The sequence below is a fragment of the Vicia villosa genome, linkage group LG1 (assembly GCF_029867415.1).
Source record: "Vicia villosa cultivar HV-30 ecotype Madison, WI linkage group LG1, Vvil1.0, whole genome shotgun sequence".
Classification (NCBI taxonomy): domain Eukaryota; kingdom Viridiplantae; phylum Streptophyta; class Magnoliopsida; order Fabales; family Fabaceae; genus Vicia; species Vicia villosa.
Window position 1 is genome coordinate 88,078,884 of NC_081180.1, and position 26,227 is coordinate 88,105,110.

The 26,227-nt window shown below is 36.4% G+C and overlaps 1 protein-coding gene across 1 annotated transcript; it reads left to right on the forward strand.

The window, feature by feature from the left end:
• The first annotated feature begins 7,659 nt into the window (after positions 1-7,659).
• LOC131643462 (amine oxidase [copper-containing] alpha 2, peroxisomal-like) lies at positions 7,660-25,626 on the forward strand. The gene is made up of 5 exons (XM_058913681.1): positions 7,660-8,626; positions 23,358-23,742; positions 24,196-24,309; positions 24,476-25,014; positions 25,130-25,626. Exons 1-5 carry the CDS (start codon positions 7,845-7,847, stop codon positions 25,341-25,343), a joined length of 2,034 nt encoding a protein of 677 aa, XP_058769664.1. The 5' UTR covers positions 7,660-7,844; the 3' UTR covers positions 25,344-25,626.
• Positions 25,627-26,227: the final 601 nt, after the last annotated feature.

Here is a 26,227-nt window from a genome sequence, read left to right on the forward strand (position 1 = left end):
GCATCGCCACCTTGTAACCACCATGGCAACGACCTTCGCTTCCATCTTCATCATCTTCTCCGTATAACTGTCAACTCTACGTAACCTTCAAGACCTGTCATCATCGTTCTATCGCTTCCAAGATTCATCTCCGCAAAGTAATGTGAGGTCATTCTCTAATCAAGGAGCTGCGTGAGGTTCATAGTGCAAGCATCAACAACATCAAAGGCTCCGATCTGTGAAGCTTCGCTCTCGTTGCCATACCTCGAAACTAGTAAGCCTCACAGTCTCACTCAGCATGCATAGATGATAATCTTAGGTCATATAGAACTGGTTACGCGTTTTTAGATCTCATTACTTGATATGATTCTTGGATCCGTTATCAAAGACCGTTCTCTCTAAATTTATGAGCATGTTCGAACTAAGAATGGAAGTATGAACCTCTGGATAGCTTTAGTTTGCATTTTTAGTAGAGGTTCCGGTGGCCTAGGGTTTTAAAAACACCTTCGGTTTAGGCGTTAGAAGAAGAATTAACAAAAGATAATCGTGGATTCATGATCAGCGTAAAAAACCGAGTGGAAAGGCATGAGCTTTTTAAATTTCTGGAAGAAACGCATGGTCTCCGCCGTAAAACACGTCGCAGAAGATGACCGGAGCGGTGCTCCGGCGATGGCCTTTTATTTTATTCTTTTTTTCCGTCTGATGACGTGTAGCCTTGCTATTGGCTCCTATCCCATTCTCTGGCGTTTTTGTCTTATCCGCATGGTTAGCATGAGGGGTGGAGTTTTCTGATTGGTGTGTAGATTCATGTTTGTCTTCTAGTGACTTAAAGGGTGACTTGACCTATTGATTTGTGTGTGCATAAGAATTTCACGTTACCTTTTAATGAAACTATAGCACATAAATGAAAAGCATATGCCATAGTCAGTAATAAGTGTAATTAATTACTGAAGGAAACAAATGGAAATATAGTAGACGGTGTGGGCGCTGGGCCTCACTTGTGGTGGGCCTGTAATGTTTTCGATTGACACCCGTGCTTCGCTAATGCACCTACCGTCTTGTGAATGAGGGCCCAAGCGCCTTGATTTATCCACCCCCGGATTAGGCCCAGATGCATTATAACATAGATTTTAGTTCATAATAAAATTGCTGATGCACCCCATGCAGTTTAGATTTTAGTTTTTATTTTTTAATTTTGTTTTCTTCTATTTTTAGCTCATAATCCTTTTTAACTCAAAAAATAAAATGTATAAAAATGCTTTTAGAAATTTTAGGCTATGTGAATAACTTTCATAATTTTTGTGTTTTTTTAGTTGTCGTAATAGCTTTAATAAACCGTTTTGTCCATATGCGCAAATGTCCTTTTGATCTTAACTCCTTTTGTAAATGAATTGTTAATTGATTTAGGATTAGAATTTAATCTCGATTCCTGTTGTATGAGCTCAATTGACATATATAGAATTGAATTTTGGTTTCTTGGTAGATTTTAATTCTTCTTTTAATTAGACTCTGATTTCTTTTAATTGATCTTGCTTTCTTGTATGTTTTAGAACTTGCTTAGCGTAGTATAGAGTTAGAATTCCCTTAACTCCAATAAAACTCAAATAATAGATTTTTAGGTTAATTTTGACATTTAACTTCCTCCACAAAAAGGGTCATAAAAATAGTTCTTGTGTTTAGTTTTGCATTAAGGTTTGAATTGCTTTTGTATCATTTACATGTTGATTTCTATATGATTTTTTGTGACTTTGTTACTTGACTTTGGCCATACCTTTTGGCCTATTTTTAGACTCCATTAGACATGAATAGGAATTAGACAACTTAGATTAGAACATAGAATTAGTTCCCCTTTTTTCATTTCTTTTTCTTTTCAACTTTTAAAATACTTAATAAAAAAACCGATGAAGATCATACCGTTGCTATATTTCATGGTAGGAAAGAAATGATTGAGGCGTAGGCCTCGATGTATGTTCTTTCCTACTTAACGGAGAAGAAATGATTGAGGTGTGAAGCCTCGGTGTATTTCTTAACCGTTATTTAGAGAAACGATTGTGGCGTAGGCCTCGATGTGCATTCTCTAAATATTCATAAAAAACCCTTTTTGTATCTCTTTTATTTAGCGGAGAAGAAATGATTGAGGTGTGAAGCCTCGGTGTATTTCTTAACCGTTATTTAGAGAAACGATTGTGGCGTAGGCCTCGATGTGCTTTCTCTAAATATTCAAAAAACAAAAAAAATCCTTTTGGTATGATCTAAGTCACAAAATTAAAATCCCTATAAAAAACACCAACCCAAAAACACTTCAAAAAAACTTAATAAATGTTCAGACTTAAAACAAAAGTGAGGAAGTGATGCGAGACCTTGTAGTGGGTTCTCGTCATCATGGAATTACCCTAAAAGATACAAACCAATCTCTCTTTTTCTTCTTTTCTTAAGGGCACCGTTATTTCCGCTTGTACGCATCGTAGGTCTGTCCCCTTATGCAAGAGCGCGAACGTTAACGCCGCCCAATTAAAAAACACAAAAACAAACAGAAAATCTTTAGCCGAGCTACGGTAACTCTGATTCCTGAAAAGGATACGTAGGCAGCGGGGTAGGGCCCGTGCGAGTACAATTCTTTATTTTCCCTACATTTTGCATTCATTTCGCATATAGACATAGACATAGATATACACCCTTTAGATAGAAACAGACATAGGTGGATACCATCGAGTACGATGGGCGTGAGGGGTGCTAATACCTTCCCCTTGCGTAACCGACTCCCGTACCTTGATTCTCTGGTCGCAAGACCCTGTTCCTTCCTTTGTTAGGTTTCCTGATATTCCTTTCCCTTATGGGATAAATATATTGGTGGCGACTCTGTTCATTTTTCGCGAGCGTGCGACAAAGTGTTCCGTAGATGTACTTACGGAACATTCTGTTATATTTTCAAATCAACTACATTTCACTCCTAAACTTCAATTTTTTTAACAACTTCAAATTATAGTAAATCAAAGTAATTGGAAAACCTCAATTGCACTATTTTGATTTACTATAATTTTATGTTTCATTTTTGTTATCAAAATTAAGTTTTGAGGTGAAATGTAATTGATTTAAAATAGGGTTTAATACACTTCATCCCCTTGCCAATATAGCGAGTTTCGGTTTGGCCCCCTTGAATGTTTTTTTACCAAACGCCACTTATAAAACCCAAAACCTGGATTTACCACTCCTTCTTAGTTCTTACCACACTTGCTGACTAGTCAATGGATTAGTAGACACGTTGGCGCTGACTGGGATCCCTCTTTCTCCACCCTCATAAAATTAGGATTCATCTTTCTCTCTTTCTCCACCGTGAATCATTCCTCTGCTTCTCTTTCTCATCGCCGTTGATCCATCGTTGTCCTTCCTCCACCGTCGTGATTCCAGATTCATCTTCGTCATTCATGGCCGAAAGCAACTCGTATGGTAGCAGTGTAAATTCGTTTCCAGATTTACCCAGATGTGGTTGTTACAGACCAATGAAGATGTGGGTGGCCAACACGGTTCAAAATCGCAATAGAAAGTTCTGGAAATGCCGTAATGCCGGGGTAAGTATGCTTCTGTGTTATCTGGAAATTTGGCTAATTTCATGTAGAAAGTTCATGTATTTCGTAACGGTTATCTGGAAATTTGGCCAATTTCATGTTATCTGGAAATTTGTTTATTATTAAACATAACTTCATTGTGTTTTGTAGACTGGAAATAGCTTTGAACTGTTCTTGTGGGATGTTGAAATCAGAGACCATATCAATGGGCATAGGATGAATCTACCAGAATGTAAAAGTTGTGATATACTAGCAGTGAAGTTGGAGACAACAACAAAAAGAAAATTGAGAAGTTGAAGAAGAAGATTGCAAGTCAGACAAGTGTTAATATAAGGCTGAAGAAGACAACATTGATTCTCTATTTTTTGGTTATTGGCATATTGTATTACTTAGTTTAACATCTCCTTGTTTGACATTGTGTATTTGGGTAGCATTTGGATGTAAAACCTTGTTGATTTTATGTCAATAAAATGAGTTATGTTTATGTCCAATTACTCTTGTGTATTTTATCTCAATGAAATGAATATTATCATTGTAACCTTTCTGTTAAGTAAAGTGAAATATAAAAGGTGTTGCAAGATTCAATGAACTAAAACTCAACTGTTACATAACAAGTGCACCAAAACATGGGCATAATTCAAAATACATTACAAAATAAGCATGTCTTAGCAGAAAGTATTACATAAGTGCAGCAAAACATGGGCATAATTCAAAACACACTACAAATTAAAACTGTCTTAGCAGTAAGCATAAGTATTACATAAATGCACCAAACATGTGCTACTCAAAATAAACAACAAGGTCTAAAAACAGCATTAAACACATAAGCTAAATTCAATTCTTCTTTTTTGGAGTTCCCTTCTTTGGAGTAGTCTTCTTTGGAGTACTCTTTGATGCCTTATTTGGAGTACCCTTTGATGCCTTCTTTGGAGTAGTCTTGGATGCCTTCTTTGAAGTATTCTTTGAAGCTTCCTCTTCTTCAATGTCCATACAAATTGGTTGCTCTGGGTCAGAACCTGGACCATTGAATGGTTTAGGTTTTTCGAACCAATTCTCCTTTATCCTCTCACTTACCTTTCTCCTTACAATTGGCTTGTCAAACATCTTTCCCTTTCCCTTGACACTGTTACTTGTTGAGGCCGGAGAATGGATGTCTGGTAGGCTGCTAATCATTTCATCAGTTATATCTCCAAACAATGAATCAGTCTTGGTATCTTCATTTTCTTCATTGTTTGTAGCAGACTGACTTCCAGCATTGTTAGTACCTTCTTCACTTGCATTTGGTCTCATTTTCTTTTGCATTTAAAAAACCACATTTGGCCTTGCATTCAACCTCACTCTATAGCCCTCATTTTTTACAAAGGTAATTTCCTTCCCATTCAGTACTGTCCACTCACGGATGGCCTCTCTAAAATCATCTAAGCTATTGAACTCCATACCCCATTTAAATTTGAAATCCTTATTAAGCTCCTCCTTCTTAAACTTATCAAACCTAGGCTCTTTTTCTTCCTCTGAGGCATCAGGATCAGAGCTTAGTAAATCCTCACTAATATAGTCATCATCCTCACCTTTATTTTCACTCTCACCTTTACTCTTACTAGGATAAGTCAACAAACCAGCTACAACAGGCCCCTCACTAACTGGTAAAGTAACATCAACCTCTCCAAAACCATCATCAAGAGTTGTGGTCCTCTCATCCTCATTGTCGTTCATCCCTTCTACAAGCTCTTCATCACTTACCTCTAACTCTACCCTTTCATTCACACACCTAGGTTTCTTACTGTGTTTAGCTGCATCGTGTTCAACAAACAATTTCCCATCTACTCTCATCGAACAGGCAAACGCAGCTAAATCATAAGCATCAGAATCAGTCTTAATCTGGAAATAGTTAGGATTTATTTCAGGAATTTTCGTCCATAACCTAAACGACCCAACTCCATAACCCCACCCACTTACTACCTTTTGAATGTGACTCTGAGTCCAGGTTTCAATGTGTACCCCAGTAATAAGCGTCGTAACCCCGCCTCTGTAAATCATCTCACCGTCGCGAGGCTTCATGAATTCTCCTCCATGGTGAAACAAACAATCAAACCTGACATTCAACTGCAAACAAAACGTAATGTAAGACAAAATAAAACACACAGTACCGGTGTCCCCAAAGAAATGAGCACTTACCTCAGCCGATTCCACCGTTTCGCCGCCGTCTTCAGCCATCGTCCGTCCGTCTTCTCCTTTTAGCTTCCAAATTTGTCAAAAACTCTAATCTGGAAATGTATGTTTGGGGGGGGGGGGTTTAAACATAACATAATCACTAAATTCTTTTCAAAATTTCCAACTCAGCCATAACAATTTGCCAACGTGTCCACTAACCCATTGACCAGTCAGCAAGTGTAGTAAGAAGGAGTGGTAAATCCAGATTTTGGGTTTTATAAGGGGCGTTTGGTAAAAAAAATATTCAAGGGGGCTAAACCGAAACTCGCTATATTGGCAGGGGTGAAGCATATTAAACCCTTTAAAATATAACAGAATATTCCGTAGGTACATATGTGAAACACTTTATTTTCAAATCCCTCCGTAAATGTAGATACGAAAGATTTTATGAACTTGGGATTTTCGCAATTAATTGGGAAAATCTCAAGTTTCACTATGTTTTAACGCTTCTGTAGATGAATTTACGGAAAAAAACCAATTTTTTAATAAAAAATATGCTTACGGAGGTACATCTACGAAAGCAGGGGGCATAAATGGAATTTTGCTAGGTGACTAAGATATTCATGGGGTGTATTGAGAAATCCTCTAAAAATAATACCATCAGATAATTATCATATGGTATAAATAACAAAACAAATTAAAATTAAGAGAAATGAATCTGGCGATAAAATAGGGAGGTCTCATATGGAAATCATTGGCCAAAATAGTTTTGAAAAAAGGTGGCTTATAGTGTTTGAAAAAAAATGTTGAAATTGTTTATAAAAAATTTAGAAGTTTTAAAAGGGTTTTGAAAATATGTGTGTGGTAATGACCGAGTAGAAGATTGAAATTGTGGATGAAAATTTTGGGTGGACATTAGTCCTATTTATAGAATTGGAAATTAGGTCAAAACGCCAAAAAAGAAAATTACCGAATATAAAAAGCCCAAAGTTTGATATTTTGAAAATGGAAAGAAAATGAGTGAAAATAATAAAAGAAAAAACTAAAACGTGTGACCTCTTACTTGCAAGCTTTATTTCTTACCAATTGTGTTATGTTATTTATTCGAAATAAAAAGCCAATTGAAAGTATAAAAAACATTTGTTATTTTTTAAAATATAAATAATTTAAAAGTAAACTTTTACATTTTTAAATAGACTTGAAAACGAGTATTTATAAAATCCAAGATGTTAGTGTGAATAAACAAAGAATTTATAAAACCCAAGTTTCGAAATAATTTTGAATTTATAAAAATAAAGCGGGCAAATTTGGGGCATGATAGACATAAGCAAACATCATATGGTACTATACGCTCAAAAGAGACTATGAATGACTCGACCGTACTATTCCCCCCCTACGGATCAAATGCGACTACATGCGGCCAGTCCTAATCATAGGCAAGCGCAACTTTCCAACCAGTGATGCTAGGGAAGTGAGAGATGATCCATTCCTAAAAATGGTTTGAATAAAATATTAATAACTAGTGTAGAAAATGAATTATGAAAATATTAGTAACATGAAATTACCGTAAGCACTGTGCAACTTCGTGTCATATGCTTTGTCTTCCAAAGGTAACTCTTGCCCAACTCATTGTACAAGTAGACTAAACAGACGGCCCCCCAGTGTACTCGTGAATTGAAGTCAGGTTAACAAAGTACTTATGGTAGACCATATCGATATAGGTTAGAATTTTGTCCACAAACATGGACGTGCCAACCAAGAACAAGAGGTAACACCTCAATGCGAAATGCTGATGGTACTCAATCTGCATATCATCACCTACAACATCTAAGGCCTACTGTAGATGATTTTTTTCAAACTGGAAAGATGATTATTATAGTTAAGTGACAAACAAGTAACTTAGAGAAATTTTAGCATATTCAATTTTGTATCATTTGTGGATGGGTTTTGCAAATTGTATATTTTTTCAACAAAGGGATAAATTTGATAGTGTACATGTCTTCCATCTTATTAGATAGATAGTTGACGTCTTTGTCACAATAATCATATAGCCTAATTTCATTATTAATCATTATGTATTGTATATATCATGGTCCATACTCCATAGTTACTTCTTGACTCGTTCCACCAATCACCTCAACAAGAACGATGAAGATGAAATTGACACTATTCTTTCTCCTCACATTCTTTTGGATCTCTGTAAAATGCATTCATCCTCACCCACTTGATCCTCTAACCCGTTCCGAACTCAACCTCGTTCGAACAATAATCCACAGAACATACCAAACATCAACCAAACCCAACAACATCACTTTTCATTACATAGGATTACACGAACCCGACAAACCACTTCTCCAATCATGGCTATCCTCAAACACCAAAACCAAACCTCTTCCACCACCACCTCGTCGAGCCTTCGTCATAGCCAGGTTCCAAAACCAATCCCTCGAAATCATACTAGATTTCCCATCTCGTTCCATAATCTCAACCAAACCCTACAAAGGACACGGCTACCCTATGCTCACCTTCAATGAACAAACCATTGCATCACAGTTACCATTCTCATACGAACCTTTTCACCATTCGCTAAACAAAAGAGGTCTCAACATATCTCATGTTCTGTGTGCTGCTTTCACAGTAGGTTGGTTTGGAGAGGAGAAGAGCAAAAGGACAGTGAAAGTGAAGTGTTATTACAAGAATGGTTCTGCAAATTTGTATGTGAGACCATTGGAGGGTGTGGCAGCTGTGGTTGATCTTGATGAAATGAAAATAGTTGGTTATTCTGATAGACATGTGATTCCTGTGCCGAAAGGTGAAGGTACGGAGTATCGAGCTTCGAAGATGAAGCCACCGTTTGGTCCAAAGCTTAAAGGCATAGCTGTCAGTCAACAACATGGACCTGGTTTCAGTTTCCAAGGTCACTCCGTGAGGTAACATTCTGATTCTGATTAAAGTAAGACTGATAGGTATGTGTACAATTACTTTAAAAATATATTTTACCGGTGACAAATAATGTAGAAAAAATACTCTTAAATAAAATATTACTACTACATTATTTTACCTCATCTATAAATACTTTTTGAGTTTAAAGGTAGTGCACTGACAGTATAAACAAACTTTACACATACATCCAATCAAAATGCTTACACTTGTCATATCATATTAGTTTTTTTAAATTAAAATTGTGTTTTAATTAGATACATGGTTATGATTGGTTGACAGTGTAAAAATATTTTACACTGCATATCCCTTTTTCTCATACTTTTTATTAATTTAAATTTGTTTTGCAATTATTTATCTCTATTTAAAAAAAGTTAATTCTAGAATTATAATTACAATTTTAAAATATACTCTCTTCGGTCGGTCCCATTTATAAGAAAAAATTCCGTTTTTAGATACATTGAATAAATAATGTATCTAGATAATATATTGTCCGGATATATTATTTATTCAATGTATCTAAAAAGAGAATCTTTTCCTATAAATGGGACCAGAGGTAGTATTAAAGCATTTTTTAGACGGCTTCGGAGTTCCCCATTTTAAGGATTTTGCTACCCCTTAAATCTTAGTAGTTGCCATTGCGGTTTATTTGATTTTTTCTATCTTAATTGCAGTTCATTTTGTTTATTTGCGGCTCTTTAAAATTCAAAGAACAATGTTCTTTATAATGTTATTCACTTTGAACATTGCGCATCCCTCCTGCATTGTTCATCTTGTGCACTTTTTATTTCGAGTCGAGATGCTCTCTATTTTCTTTTTATTTCGAGTCGAGATGCTCTCTATTTTCTAAAAGAAATGGACATCTTCATTATTATATTTTTTTTGAATAAATATGTATTTAATGTCACAATTTTCATAAATATGAGCAATTATATCATTGATTTAATCCAAAACTATAGCAGTTAACATCTTCATTTTTTTGAGAGAAATAGAGAGGATCTCAATCCATTTATTTCGGCGACATTGTTCACGAGTCGATACTTTTCATTTGAATTTTTATCATCAAAAAATCAAACTTGAAACGTAGCTTGTATGCCTTTTTGCTACTATTTGCAGACATTTTTTCTCTTTTCTTTTGAGAAGAAACTTTTGTTGGTAAAACCTTATTTTTGCCAATATTGTCTCCCAGAGTGTTTGGATCCTTGACTTTGGTGTCACTCATCACAATTTTGAAAAACATTCCTTCTTCCACCATTTCGTATATTATTCTTGCAGATTATTCTCATGCCTTGAATTGATAGTTGGGGAGACATTGATCTTCAATCTTAGAAATTGATAAATGTGTTTCACATTCTCGATTTATCAAATAAATGTATCTCTATTTGTAAGCTTACAAAGGATAATAATTGTTCAAACATACTTTTTTTACTCTAATTTTACATTTTAAGATCTTACAACCAGAAAGACAATTGGAATCGTTAAGGATTAAGGGTTATATTATCTATCTGATGTGAACTGATTAAAAGGTGTTGTTTTTTACACTTGTATTTTAATTCGAGTCTTCTTATGCCTCCCAAATATGACTTAGCATAAATGGCTTGGTCATCCTCATTTTTCTTAAGTGTATCTTTCCATTCTTTTTTCAAAATAATCTATTGAGTCTTTTAAATGTGACATTTGTCAATTTTTTAAAAATCACCAAACTTCTTTTCCTTCGAGTCCTACTAAAAATGATGAACCATTTGATCTTATTCATTCTGATGTTTAGGAAACGACCGCTGTTTCTAACCTTTTTGGTGCGAAGTGATTTATTTCTTTTATTGATGATTATTCCATAGTTATTGATAACGGTGCTATCCCGGTATAACGATCCGGAGCGGTGACCCTCCACAATGGAGGAACGGTTCGTGTTTCAGTTTGAGATAGCGATATTTATTTGATGTTTAACAAGAAGCGAAAGCAGAGCGCTTCCCAACCCTAGTGGGTTTGAACTATTTTGAACGTGAAAACCCAAATTTATCCTTAAAATAAATAAATGTTGGAGGAGTTTTGCTGGAATTTTCCAATTAGCCCTAACTCAGAACACAAAGCATAGGATTCAATCTTCTTCTCACACGCTTTGACTATGGTTTCCAGGGTTTTCTTCTTATGATCTTTTTTATAGTTCCGCCTCCATCTGCTTCGTTTCTCAACATTTTCACCTCCTTCTACTTCGTTTCTTAGCATTGCCACACACAATCCCCTCTTCTCAAGTTGTTTTTTACTTCCATGGTCTTTTTTTTAACTTTTCGCAATCCGTATAGTCCGTTTCGGGGGTCAGTTCTGACATCAAGTGGTTTCATCCCCCTCCCTCAAACTGTGTTTTTCCCTACCAAGTCCAGCGCCAATCACCACTGGACCAACTAAGGTATTTTTCTTTCTTCAAATGTATTTTCTCTTCTTTCTTTTCTTTTGTTTCTTCTTTCTTTTCTTTTGTGTCTTATTTCTTTTCTTTGTTACTCTCTTTTTTAAGTCTTCTTTTCTTTTTCTTTCTTTCTTTCATCTTTTTTATTGATGTTGTCCTCTTTTTTAATTAATAATCATTTAATAACTTTATTTCTATTTTATTTGTTTGGTTTTATATTAAATACATGTTTTATAGATTATTTTTATAATTAATATAAAAAATTACCAATTGCGGTTATCCCACTGTCCTGCCATCCCATTTAAGGGGTCGGTCAGTTCGCTACGTGAGATTGATAATTTTGAATTGTTCTTGAATAACTTAAATTTTCTTCATAAATAATAAACTAGAGGTAGTACTATTATTTATTAAATTTTGTAATATAGTACAAACAGAATTTGATAAAGGTATTAAAAGAATATTGTTTATTAAATTCTATTCTTCAATATGTCACATTTATAGTAGGGGTTAAAATAGGCCGTGGTCTGCCGGACTCATCACATACCCGCTACAAAATGACGGGTTGGACTGGAATTTTGGACCATCCGCTTATTAAAGTCCGCCCCCAAAACCCGCCGCCGTCAATGCCCGCCTTGCTAAAATCTGTCGTCCGTCAAAGTTCGTCCTGCCTATTCGTTCAACTTGTCCCGCGTTAAGCCCTTTTTTTAGTTAATTCTAGTAATTTCAATCCTTGATGGTTTATTTTTATACATTTATTTGTGAATATATGCAACATTTTTTAAGTAAAACTTGTTAAAAAATATTTTATAAAAAATTGTTTTAAAAAATAAGTGAAAATGTAATTAAAAGGTAAAAATAAACCTTTTAATCTACTAAAGAAATAAAAATAAATTAATAAAAAATAGACGGACAAGTCTGCTTTCTGCCAACCTGCCACCTTTGCGGGGCTGACTTGATTTTTATGTCCATTTTCACTCGACGGATTTGTCCGACCCGATCTTTTTTGGTGGGCTTAAGGCAGGGCGGGTTTGATTTTATGTCTATTTTCACTTGACGGGCTTGTTCGCCCCGTTATTTTTTTAGCACGCTTAAGGCAAGACGAAGCGGGACTGACGGCCCGTTTTGCCATCTATAATCTATACATCTTTCCACTTAATATCAACATTTTATTGCAACTATTCTTATTGTTCAAGAAATATTGAAGAGTAAAAATTGACTCAAACTATGAGTGAGAAAATGAAAATACTTGAGAAAATGATGAAAGACAAGAAGTCACTTGAATGTAGATGGATCTATACTGTAAAACAAAAATCAAATAACACACTTGATTGTTACGGAGTACTAAAACAAGACTTGTGGTAAAATATACACGGATACACTTCCACCGATGACAAAAATGAATACTGTTTGAACCTTACTATCTTTTAGTACTTTTTTTTTGATAAACAATGAAATATCATTAAAGGAGTACAAACTGTACTCAACACTTTACATTATAATGGAGTATTTTGCCAAACTCCAAATCCAGCAACCTACACTAAATTACATAAAATCTAGAGGACAATAGTTCCAATCATAAAAGTTGCAGGTGACTTTCTGTTTGTTCCCAATTGCCAACCACCACCAAGAGAACATCTTTATATTATGCAGAATTTCCTCCATGTCTACCACCGCATTGTTGAAGATTACGTCGTTGCGATGTTTCCATATACACCAACATGTTGCCATCCAAATAACACCTGCTCTCCTTGATGAACACTGGTGTTTCAGTAACTCCACCATGTGTTTGAAATGACTGCTGCAAGATACTCCCTCTACAGCTTCGATTCCGAGCCAAGTTACTATCTTATCCCATAGGCCCTTAATTTTGATACAATGCAAGAACACATGATTAGTGTCTTCCAATAACAAACAGCCAAACACACAGAGGCTTTCCTCATTAGTCTCAATGATTCCTCTTTTCACCAATTGGTCTCTTGTTGCAAGTCTTTCTTTCAATAATCTCCACCCGAAAACTTGAACTTTCGAAGGCATCCAAGATCTCCAAATTACTTTCAGCATTTCCTTCTCCGTTATTTCAGCCGCTTCCTCTATTGATTCCTGTAAGAGCTTTACGTAATACCCACGGACAGAATATTCAGACGTTCCGTCTACCGGCCACACGAATCCATCGGAAACATTTCTTTTCGGGGCCACTTCTACCAAAATCTGCTTCAACTCCAGCCACTCCCCTCTTCCCTCGACAGCCCCATATGGAATCATTTCTTCCCACCTCCACTGCCAGTTATTCTCTACCCAATCACCCATTTCCTGCACACTAGCCTTGTTATTCTCCACACCATTGAACAACAAAGGGAATGTGTCGCATATCGGGTTCTGCCCAATCCAACGAGTGGTCCAAAAAGGCACCATTGCACCATCACCCAATTTGATCGCTAACAACTTTGTAAAACCTGTCGCGTCACTATTATCGGCAATTTTCATCAAGTCTCTCCACCAAGTTGATTCCAAAGCTTTGTTACTAAACTGTTTTTTGAACAGAATCCTTGCATGAAAGTTGCCATATCTTGCCTCTAAGATTCCTTTCCAAGAAGGTGCCTGGTCATTCAAAAGCCTCCATAGCCATTTTGTTAGTAATGCTATATTGAACAGGTCCAAATCCTTCACACCTAGCCCTCCATCTTCATGGTTCTTACAAACTGTTCCCCAGCTAACCCAGTCCACACCTTTTTTCTGCTCAGCATTGTGCCACAAAAAGTTTCTCTGCAATTTTATGAATGCAGCCTTCACCTTCTTGGGTAGTCTAAAGAAAGACAAATAATACACCGGCAAATTCGAAATGACAGAGTTAAGAAGTGCAACTCTTCCACCAATGGATAATAGTCTTCCTATCCATGGTGACAATTTTCGTTTCATGTTTTCCAAGACCGGAATCCAGAATCTTGCTCTTCTCGGATTACCACCTACAACCACTCCTAAAAATTTAAATGGGACAGTATCCACTTTGCAGCACAGGAATTGACTCGCCGCTTGCAAAAAATAGTCTTCAATTTCGATCCCATACAGCTTGCTTTTCAACATATTCACACGTAAACCTGATGCCATCTCGAACCCACGAAGGATAACTTTTATAGCCCACAAGTTACTCCAAGAACCTTCGCCCACCAAGATTGTATCATCTGCAAACTGTAGAACGTCGTACGAAACTTCTTCAGAAACTTTAAACCCTTTGAACACTCCCATTAAGATTGCTTGTCGAACTAAACCTGCTAATCCTTCTGCCACTATCGAAAAAAGGAAAGGGGATAGTGGATCGCCTTGCCTTAGACCTCGATATACTTTAAACTCATCAGTGGGACTGCCATTAACTAAAACAGACAAATTTCCATTAAAGACTCCTGCCTCCATCCATTTTAACCATTTGTCGCCAAACCCCATTTTAACTAGCATTTCTTTCAAGAACATCCAGTCAACACAATCATAAGCCTGAGCAAAATCAACTTTGAACAATAAACACGATTTCTTCCTCCTCTGTGCAAAGTCTATAATTTCGTTTGTTACCAACACGCCATCTAAAATCTGCCTTCCAGGAACAAACGCAGTTTGAGATTTTGAGATTAATTTACCAATTACCTTCCCCAGCCTTGCCGCTAACAGTTTTGAGACTATCTTATAGATGCTGCCTATTAAGCATATCGGCCTATACTCCTCGAGATTTTGTGGGTTGTCGACCTTAGGAATGAGGGCTAGAAACGCAGCAGTCATAGCTCTTGGGAGCGTGGCTTTAATGTGAAAATCTTGCACACACTGAATTACCTCTGGACCCACAACATCCCAGCATCTCTTAATAAATTCAATGTTGAATCCGTCTGGACCCGGGCTCCTGTCTCCCTCACATTGGAAAACCACTTCCTTAATTTCTTCCCTTGTAAATTCCTCTTCCAAGCAGTCCCTTTCTTCAACAGATAGCTTATTGAATTCGATGCCATCTGTAACACGGTGAACTGACTTTTTAATCGATCGAAATGTCGCGGTTAAGCATGAGTCGCCACCGACTTTTATTTTATCCAAATATTTAGAAAGGCTAAAAGAAACAGAAAAAAACCTTTTAAAGAAATCTAAGTTCGGGGGGTAATTTATGCAAAGGGAAGGTGTAAGGCACCCTTTGCATCCATGGTTTTCCATGGGCTCTTAATTGCTTTGCTTGCTCGTTTGTTTAGAAAAATTAGATGAAAGAGATAGGGACTTTAGCTTGTGAATAAGCGTTGCCCTTTTGAAAAATTATGAGAAAGAATATAACAAAAAGGTTTGAGCATCGCAAGGCAATTAGGGGCAATTACCTTAAACTCAGATGATAGGTCTCTTTTTAGCCTTTCAGAATGAAAGGGTCTATCCTTGCCATAAGAGGGCAGGAAGCCTTTCGTTTGGAGGTTGAAGGGTCATCGAAGCATCCTTTGCCATAAGACTGTCCCATGCCATAGAGGGGCAGGTAGTCTAAGGCAAGGATCAGAATAAGCCATTTTTCGTTAGGCAACCAGAAGATACCTCAGCCTTTTTTCGTAGGCAACTTCCAAGGGTCGAGGTCATATTAGTGTATCGAAGGCAGCATCATTTAGGGTCGTATGACCTTTAATTATCGAGGCAGCATGGCTGAGGTATCCTCAAATTCGAGGGACATGGCTTATTCTGCAAAAAAACACAAAGGCAACAGGCAACAGGCAACAAGGCAACAGAGGGGTTACCCCAAAAGGGTGCGTGTGTGCAACAATCACGTGATTATATTCAGATATTTATCTTTTAATTAGTTATTCTAATTCAGTTTAAGGCTTGCACTCCCTAAGATTACTAACCACGCAGTATATAAAGCAATAAAGGGAAGGGGGAAAATGAAACCAGCGGAGGAGAGGGGAATTGTAACCAGCGGATCCCTTAATAGGGTTTGACACAAGTAATAATAATAAAAGGCATAAAATAAAATGAGGTTTAGGGTTACCGATGACGTAGCTTTGGCAATTGATAAACCTGAAAAGGAAAAAGACAAGACAGAAAACATATAGTGAGTGCATTATCAAATTCGAGGGCAAACCTCATTAACTACAAAAGAAAATAGAATAATAAATTAAAAATAGAATAGGGAGAAGGTACTTAGCTTGGCATCTGCCTGACAGGGTTGAGGGCAAAGGTTTGCCAGAAGCATCGACTCTGACCATTATTAGGAATGAGAAAAGAAACAAATAAGGCGTGAGTGTATAGGCAGTTCATTGATATTTAATTTTATCCCTAATTTATTAAGGAAACAAAATAAAATAAAAAAAAAGAACGATTATTTGAATTAGATACGAGATAATACTTAGCTTTTGAATTTGATTTGATATGGTTGCTAAGGTGCCTTTAGGGTTGATCCTGAAAAAGGCAAGGCAGAAGGGATGAAAGCAAAACAAACCCTAATATCGAAATAATCTAGATATAATTTAAATTAAATTAGAATTAAATTACTTAACTTCGAGGTTTGTTGAAGGCGCGTAGTCGGAAGGCGTTTGAAAAGATAACCCTGAAAAAGGCACAGAAGAAGAAGATTTTAGTGTATTGGAATGTTCGTAATAAACCCTGATTAGGTATGATTTTAATAAGAAAATATGAATAATTTAATTAATTATTGGTCTCGCGACCTAATTAATTAAATCAGGATAAGAAAATAAAATCGAATGTGAATTTTTTGAAACAAATAAGAATTTTTGAATAACCATAAGTAATCAAATACAATTAAGTAAATAAATAAGTGAATAAGAAAAGTAAAATAAATATTATATATTAATAAATAAATATAGTAAAGAAAACAAGTATTATAAATATTTAAATAACTAAATAAATAAGTATATAAAATAAATAAATAAATATTTATTTATTATAAAAAAGTTTTTGAAATAAAAATATAATAGCTTTTATTTTATTAGGGAAGAAAGAAAGAAAGAATTTCAAACAATAAATATATATATTATAAACTAAATAAATAGGCTGTATAATTAAAATTAAAAAAAATTCTAAAATACTTAACTTCTGATCAGGTGTGACACGCGTGTGCATTCCATGGTGCGCCTGCAGGCTCAGACCCATTGGATTGACTGGATGATCAGATGGAAGGCTGCGATGATGAGGGAGCACCATAGCGCGTGTTTCATAACGCACCGAATCCCAGGGTACAAAACTCTTCAACGCGCCTTTTCTGTTTGAAATCAGCCAATCCCAGGGCGACACGAGGTCATCCCCAACCTCCAGCCGTCGTATTAGGTCTGTAAATGGTCTATGGCTACAGACGCGTTCGTAGCTACAAAGTGCTTCATGCGAATACCTGCAAACATACCTAAAAATATTTCGCGAGGCCATGGATGATCTCGTCTCGGTCTCACGAACCCAACCATGGCCTTAATTCGGCGTGAAAGTCCCTGCACAGAGAAACCCTAAAACGAAGCCCTAATCTCCTACAATGGCATATCTCGATACGAATGTGCAAACAATACACAAACTATACAGAAACGTTAAGCACAACATACCAAACATTATGATGCAATCAAAACATGCATATGAGCCATGGATTAGAGTAATCGAGCCAATTTTCAGATGAACAAACCGTGAGTCATTACCTTGTATTCTTGGGATTCTGAGACTCGATTTTGATTGCAAAAGCTTCCTTAGATGTCCAGGTATAGTTTGCAATCAACAGGATCGTTTGAATCGGTCTGCAATTGAGAATTGAAGTTTTGATTTTTCTTGAATTTGAAGACTCGGATTAGGGCTCTTGGACTACAAAAATTCCTCCCCTAATGATCTGTTCCACTTGTGTATATATACTAGAAGGATTTAGGTCAACAATTATAGAAGGAATCGAATTGAATCAAAGATTGCCATTAGGGAAAATTTGATTGAGAATTTTGTTCAAGAAGTTTCCAAATTTGGTTCTAATCTCCATCTTTTCTCTTTTCACTTATTTTGCACGAAAATATATATATAAATGAGCATGATTGTGATTTGGATTTGATTCAAAACAAAATTTTTTTTCAAATCTTTTTAATTTTCCTTAATTTTATTGAATTTTAAGTGAATAAAATTCTTATAAAATTAATTAAAATCAAATAAATTCGTGGCAAATCATTTATAGGTTCTAGATGGATTATGAATCAAAATTGAATCAAAGTTTCTTAGGCCCATTTGCAAAAATATTTGGATTCCTTCACATTTTTCCCTCCAAAATAACCTAACTTTGACAAGGTCTATCTCCTTCAATTTTTGAGGTATGGAAGTGTTCTAAGACATTTTGGAAACCTTAGAGAGTCCTCTAACCAATGTCTTTGGTCTCACATCAAAATCTTTTTCCATTCTTATTTTATGCCCTTTTGAAAAAAGTATCTTTTTGTTGACTTTTGAAAAGGACCTATAATGTATGAAGCCATATCTCTCAGACCATCGACCTATGGGCTCTGATTCTTGAACCATTGGATAGAGGAATTAATTCCCTTCAAAATGAGATTTGGTGGGAATTTTTCTGATGAAGTATGAATATTTGGTGAATTTTCAAAGTTTGGTTGCCTTTTTTAGTTCATGCCCAAAATAGTAACTCTTGACTTTTGACTTCTCTGATCTTTCCTTGCATCATCATGATCAACCCTTGATCAAATGATGATTTTAGGGTTATGAGGATGTTGTTGACCAAATATCTTGAGTTTTGACTATATATTGACTTGAAATGACTGTTTTGCCCTTGAGAGTCGACTGTTGACCTAATCATGATTTGAGGGACCCAACTTGTTCTGTTTGACTTGAAACTTTGCACAGAGATTCTTTGGGATGTTGGTGACCCTATGGAGCCACCTTGAGCCATTGATTCAATGATTTCCTTTTAACTGACCTAAACCCTAGTTCAGAGCCTTGTATAGGGGAGTGTGTTTTAGGAGCATTGTGTTTTGATTTGGTTTTGTGCAGGAGAAGAATATGGGCAAATTTTGGGGTATGACACCATCCATCCTCGGCCGCGGAATATTCAACCTGTTAAACCTCCCCTTGAAATGAGACTTAACTCCCTCTTTCACCTCCTCAACACTTTCCACAAAACCTTGATCTAAGTTTAACCTTACCAAAGCATTTTTCCTATTTCTTGATTTCAATGCTGAATGAAAGTACTTTGAATTACGATCCCCTTCCTTGATCCATTTTAGTCTTGATTTCTGTCTTAACATGCTCTCTCTATGGTGAAGATTCTTCCACAAGTTATCCTGTATTACTCTCCTCCTGGCACAAAGCTCCTGATCTAAAAGATTAGAGGAAATTAGATCATCCTCTTCTAACGCATTCAACTCATCCACCTCTTCCTCGATTTTTAAATTCAGCCTACCAAACACCGACGTATTCCACCACCTTAATCTTTCTCTGAGCATCTTGAATTTTTCCTTAAGCATAAAAGCACTACTACCATGTACTTTGAACAAGTTCCATTCCTGTTTCACAAACTCTAAGAACCCCTCATGGTCGTACCAGCAGTGAAAAACCTTGAATGGTTTAGGACCCCAGTCCAAGTTACTGCATTTAATCCACACCGGTCTGTGGTCCGATATATCTCTGCTACCCGTCTCTTGAGCCACAGCCTTCCATTGATTAATGACACCTTCTGAGAGTAATATCCTATCAATCCTGCTTCTAGACTTACCATTTGAATTTAGCCATGTAAATTTATTGCCAATGACTGGCAGATCTACCACCTCCATCAGTTCAATAAATTTGGAAAACTCCTCCATTTCTATCCTATTAGATTGGGACTTCCCCCTCCTTTCCACCACCACTTTAACAGCATTAAAGTCCCCACCTAGTATCCATTCTCCTGGCGGCAATTTAGCTTTCCAATCTAATAGCTTTCCCCATAGTAATCTCTTCTCAACAATACAACAAGATGAGTAAACGTTGACAAAATAGCAGTTTATACCTTTCCACTCAGCATTGATGCCTAGCACTCCCTTCTCTCTGAAACTGAAAACAGGCATGATTAAACCTTTTCTCCATATGGTTAAAATCCCTCCCGATTGCCCTTCTGAGCCCGTTGCAGACCATTCACAATCCTCCCTTCCCCACAAACTAATAACTGTTCTCTCCTCCATCTCCTTAATTTTAGTTTCCTGTAAGAAACACAGCTCTATTTTTGCCTTCCTTAACTGCTGACTAACTCTGCTCCTCTTGGTAGCATTTCCTCCCCCTCTTATATTGAATGTTCCCAGATTCATGGTTCACCATTTGTATGCTCCTTCCCTGATTCATAACAACTCCTATCTCTTGCTTCCATCTCTCGAACAATCCCTTCAAAGACTTCGTCATCCTCATCACCTTCAATTCCCAATTCTTTGATAGACTTCCAAACCTTTGCCGGCATACCTTCTAAAGACCTCCAAATCCGTTGATTTCCTTGATTAATTCCTGAATCTGCTACTGAGTTCGCACAAAGCAATGATCCCCTTGAATTCGAGCAATTTGATTTTGATCCCACTTCCTCAGACTGTGCACTAGGTATCGTTAGAAGTAAATTAGGGTTCCCCTGCGAATGGAGAAGCGCCGAAAAATATGAAGGTGCAAATGGAATTTTGATGTTCTCATAAATTTCTTGGATTGGTTTATTCCTCTTGGGCTTTCTCAGGCCCAAAGGTCCAAAAGATGAAACTGAAATTGGATCAGAATCTTGTTGTTCCCCCACCTGCCCAGTGTCTCCCCCTCTCTCGTCCCCGTAATTGGCCCCACTATTATTATGAAAAGGTATATTTTGTTTACACATGACTGTGCTTCTTTCTTCGTGTCTCAAAACTAACGACCTCTCCCCCTCGAAAACAGCAAGACCCTCCGTACCTCTCCCATTTAATGCTCCCTCCCCATCAGCATTAAATGTTGACTTTGCACTAGACAATTCTTAATCTGACATTCCTGCTCCTTCTCTCTTCTTCTTCTGGTTATCCCCTTTAACCCCTGAACATTCAGCCAACAATTGACTAGGCGCCACCCTATCTTCATGATACTCTGCTTCTTCCCCGCTTTTCTGAATGTTTTGACCCTGTTCATTCATAATTGTCGCCACATTTTCCTCTGACACACTCCTGACGTCATCATCCTCTTCTTCTTCCTCCTCACTTTCCTCCCCGTCGCTGTCTCCCTGTTCCGATGAGCTACCATGCTGCACTCCACCCTTCCAATCCTTTGGCACCACCAACCTCTTCGGACCATGCATGTCCTCCACCAACTTTATGCTATAAACACTATCGTTCACCCCAATATTGAAGCATTCGTTCAAAGTCATGGAATACTTAGTTCTAATTAGGAACCTTGCTACATCCAGCTTCGATTGCTTTTTAGTTTCCTGGTCCATGCAAACAAAAGACCCCACCGTTTTTGAGATAACCTCAAAGAACTGTTGGCTCCACACATGGCAAGGTAGACCATAACAACGCATCCAAGTCATTCTTTCATTATCCACATCAGCCGGAGTCCATGAATGAATATCCGAAAACCACTTTTCTACCCAGTCAACCTCATCTTTTATTAACATTTTGATCTCCCCCATCTCCATATCTTCAAGTAAACACAAGTTTGCACCTAGAGGAGTAGCTTTGATCCTAAAGAACCCTTCGGAATGAAGCGCCGCCTGAACGTTATAAGACATTCCTGGTTCCTCCATCACACCAACATAGGCATCTTCAAACCTTTTGAGATCTTCTGCCTTTACGTCGAACTGTAAATGGGCGAACTTCGGTTTTCTCTCTTCATTTCTCCAGCTCTTCTTCCAGCTATTGTGCAGGCCACCATTTCTTACCACTTGAGCATATGAAACATGGGCTTTTAGATTATGATCATGTCTCACCTCTAACTCGGGTTCTCTTGCCACAGATTTTACGATACTCTCTTCCTTGTTCATCGACCCTTTCTTCTCCTTTCCTCTGTGGTGTTCTTGATAACTTTCCTTGACATTTCTTTGAAACCTTGGCACGTTAGCATGTAGCTTTCTACCGCTAATAAGGATATTATCCAGCTCCAACTCCAAGCTCCTCGCGTCTGCCACCTTTCTGAACCTTACAAAACCATATCTTCTACCCCGTTTATCTCTTCTTGATGGAATAAACACCTCCGCAACCAGGCCAAAATCAACGAAAATGTTGAACATTTCCTTTGCTCCATAATCTTCCGGGAACTCAGAGAAGAAGAAGCTTGTGAGATGTTCTCCTTCAACGTTGCCTTTTCCCCTGCTAAGCTCCCACCGATTCTCCTTACTAGCCATTGAGTTCCATTTCCGTTTTGTCACCTTTTTCCAACCCTCGTTCTCTCTCCTCTCACTTTTCTCTCTTTCTCTCACCTGTTTCTCTCTCATGTTTTCACTTCCCGTAAAACAAGTACCACTTACTATCTTTTAGTACTTACTCTAGGTGAGAATTACAATAGTTTTAGCATGTAAAATTAATTATTATTTTTAAAAAAATTTATAATAAGGTCAACTCATTCATTCTTTTTGAGGTAAGGTAGAATTAAAAGCTTCAACTATTTTCTTTTTCATTTTAGATTTAATTATTCTAATTCAATTTTTTTAGTTTATGTAATTCAAAACAAAAATAATTAGTATTTTTCGGAGAGCAGAAATTAAAAAAATTAAACAAATTAAACTTAATTGTTAAAACATTTTATATGGGGTGGAAAAAGACTAATTTAGACTAAGTTTTAAAAAACTTAAGTCTGACCTACGATAAATTTATAAGGTTTGAGTCTCATTTATAGTCCACGATAAATTTACAAGTCTTCTTAAACGTATGTTTATTAGATGTTTATCTACATTTAGATTTGCCTTCAATTTCTTTTTCTTCAAAAGAAAGCTTACGAAATAAGATGGGTCATGAAAAATCTTTTAAAAATGGACAAAATTGAGTTTATATAGAGTGCTTGAGAAAATGCACGGGGTGAATTGAAAAATTCTCATGAGCCTCAATTATTAAGTCAATTAAATATAAATTTACCCCTATTTAAATAAACCAATCCTAACATTGTAATAACAACTTTCTAATATATAAAAATATTTTTTCTAGGGAAATGCTAACAAGTGCCCCAGGGGCACTCTTTAATAGCTTTAAAAAGTAAGTTTTTCTTGGAAATATGCGTAATTAATGCATCGAAAATTGAAATGGTGAACTTTTGAAAGGATATTTTCTTTATTTAGAATGCTTAAAGAGTGCCCCTGGGGCACTCGTTAGCATGACCCTTTTTTCTATTATATAGTCCCTTTTTTAAAATAATTTTTCTTTGATCAGTTGGGCCAATTGGGTGTTCCATTTGGGATTTGACATTCAAGCTGGTCCAATAATTTCTCTAGCATCAATTTATGATTTGGAAAAGCAGAAATATCGTCAAGTACTATACAAAGGATTCATATCAGAGGTGTTTGTGCCATACCAAGACCCAACTGAGGAATGGTATTACACAACATATTTTGATTGTGGTGAATATGGTTTTGGACAATCTATGTCTTCATTACAACCTTTTACTGATTGTCCTGCCAATGCTGTGTTCATAGACGCATACTATTCTAGTTCAGATGGTACTCCTGTTAAAATATCTAATGCTTTCTGCATTTTTGAAAAGTATGCTGGTGATATCATGTGGCGTCACACCGAAATTGCACTCCCAAATGAAGTGGTTGGTGATATTGTTAAGAGTCCCACATCGGACAATATATGGCCTAAACATGTCCTTATAAGTGGGGGCAATCCTCACCCTACAAGCCGGTTTTTGTAGGGTTGAGTTAGGCCAAACCACACTTCTTAACATGGTATCATGAGCCTCGTTTAAGATCCGGTGGGCCACCTTCTATGGTTTCCGCTATCGGGCCACCCACCGTTTATTTCCACGCTCCAGTTGTCTAGTCCTGGGCGTGAGGGGGTGTGTTAAGAGTCCCACATCGGACAATATATGGCCTAAACATGTCCTTATAAGTGGGGGCAATCCTCACCCTACAAGCCGGTTTTTGTAGGGTTGAGTTAGGCCAAACCACACTTCTTAACAGATATCTTTGTTTTTTTGAAAAAATTTAAACTCTAAATTTTATGTTTTGAATTTCAGTTGATGTATGAATATTTGTGTTTGTTGCAGATAACTGAGGTTAGGTCTGATGTAAGCCTAGTAGTGAGAGCTGTTTCAACTGTGGGAAATTATGATTATGTTATTGATTGGGAGTTTAAGCCAAGTGGTAGCATCAAACTTGGGGTATGGATTTCTATACAAAAATGTTTTATACACAGTCGTCTGATCTAGATATAAACCAGATATACTAATTATTCAATCAACCGTAAAAGGATAATATTTGCTTATAATAGTGACGAGAGTGACCAGAGTAGTATTGAAACTAACTATATGTTATATTTTAAAATAGGTTGGACTTACAGGGATATTAGGGATTAAGGCAGGGACATACACCAACACAGATGAAATCAAAGAAGACATCTATGGCACATTGCTAGCTGATAATACAATTGGTGTCTACCATGACCATTTCATTACTTATTATCTTGACCTTGACGTTGATGGTGAAGCCAACTCATTTGTCAAGTCAAATTTAGAGACAGTAAGAGTGAAAGATCATAAAACACCAAGGAAAAGTTATTGGACAGTTGTAAAGGAAACAGCTAAAAGAGAAAGTGATGCAAGAGTTAACATTGGTTTGAAGCCTTCTGAGTTATTAGTGGTGAATCCTAATAAGAAAACAAAAGTAGGAAATACAGTTGGGTACCGTTTGATTCCAGGATCAGTTGTGCATCCACTTTTGGTAAGTGATGATTATCCACAAATTAGAGGTGCATTCACTAATTATAATGTGTGGGTGACACCATACAACAAAAGTGAAAAATGGGTTGGAGGATTATTTGTTGATCATAGTAGAGGTGATGATACTTTAGCTGTTTGGAGTCTCAGGTTAGTAAATTATACTAAACCATGCAAAAATATAATACAATTTAAATATGTAATATGCATAAAAGAGATGTGTGAGAAATTGTTTATGTTTTGACATCATGAATTGGATGTGTAGGGATAGAGAGATTGAGAACAAAGACATAGTATTATGGTACACAATGGGATTTCATCATGTTCCTTCTCAAGAAGATTTTCCAGTTATGCCAACGTTGAGTGGTGGGTTTGAGCTTAGACCAACCAATTTCTTTGAGAGCAATCCAGTCCTTAAAACAAAATCACCAAAGTCTATGCACTGTCCTAACTGCACTTCTCAATATTACTTTGGTTAGGACTTGATTGTAGCCACTCATTTTAATGATGTGGATTTACAGTTTCTCAATGCTATATAATCATTTATTAGTTAAGGAAATGAATGTTCATAATTTTCTTGATTTGAATGATGTAACTTATATCAACATTTTGAAAACTTTTTCAACAAGTCACTAGAAACACTAGTTATTAGTACTATTCTGACGTGTCTAGTCTTTATTGTTTTATCTACGCAGTGCATTAGAGTATTCATGCTCATATGGATGTAACACAAATCAATCAAATCCAAAACACAATAAAATGCTTATATATAGCTATTTTAGTGTTTTGACATGTTTATTATGTAGATTATATATTTGATGATGGTTTTGAAAATGTTTCCAAATTGAATTTGGATTTTAAATGTTGAAATTAATTGAAAAAGGGTTTGACTTCCGAGAAAAGTAAATGAATGAAATAAAATGACAATTGAATTTAAAGAGTTGTAAAATAAATATATGGTGGAATGTAAATAACATGAAAATATAAATGACTTGAAAAAATTAAGGCACATAAAATAAATTAAAAGACAATGTTAATAAGAGATGAATTATTGAAAAATATAAAGGAAAAAAAATCTAAAGTGTTCTTTAGAGTGTTAGGAGCAATCAAATCAAAGGGAAGAATCAAGGACATATGTCATCAAGGACAAGTGCCCCAGGATCGAAGGATCCAGAAATCTGTAACCTTAGAAGGCGATTATAAAAAGAAATGGAGACCTTAGTCTCATGTACACTTTTTCTAACCCCAAAATACTTTTCACTTTCATTGGCCACTGAATTTTGCATCATCAAAATAATGACTACTGCTGCTGAAGTGTGTTACTCTGACTTGTGCTTGTGCTGCTGATGTTTGCTCTAATTGT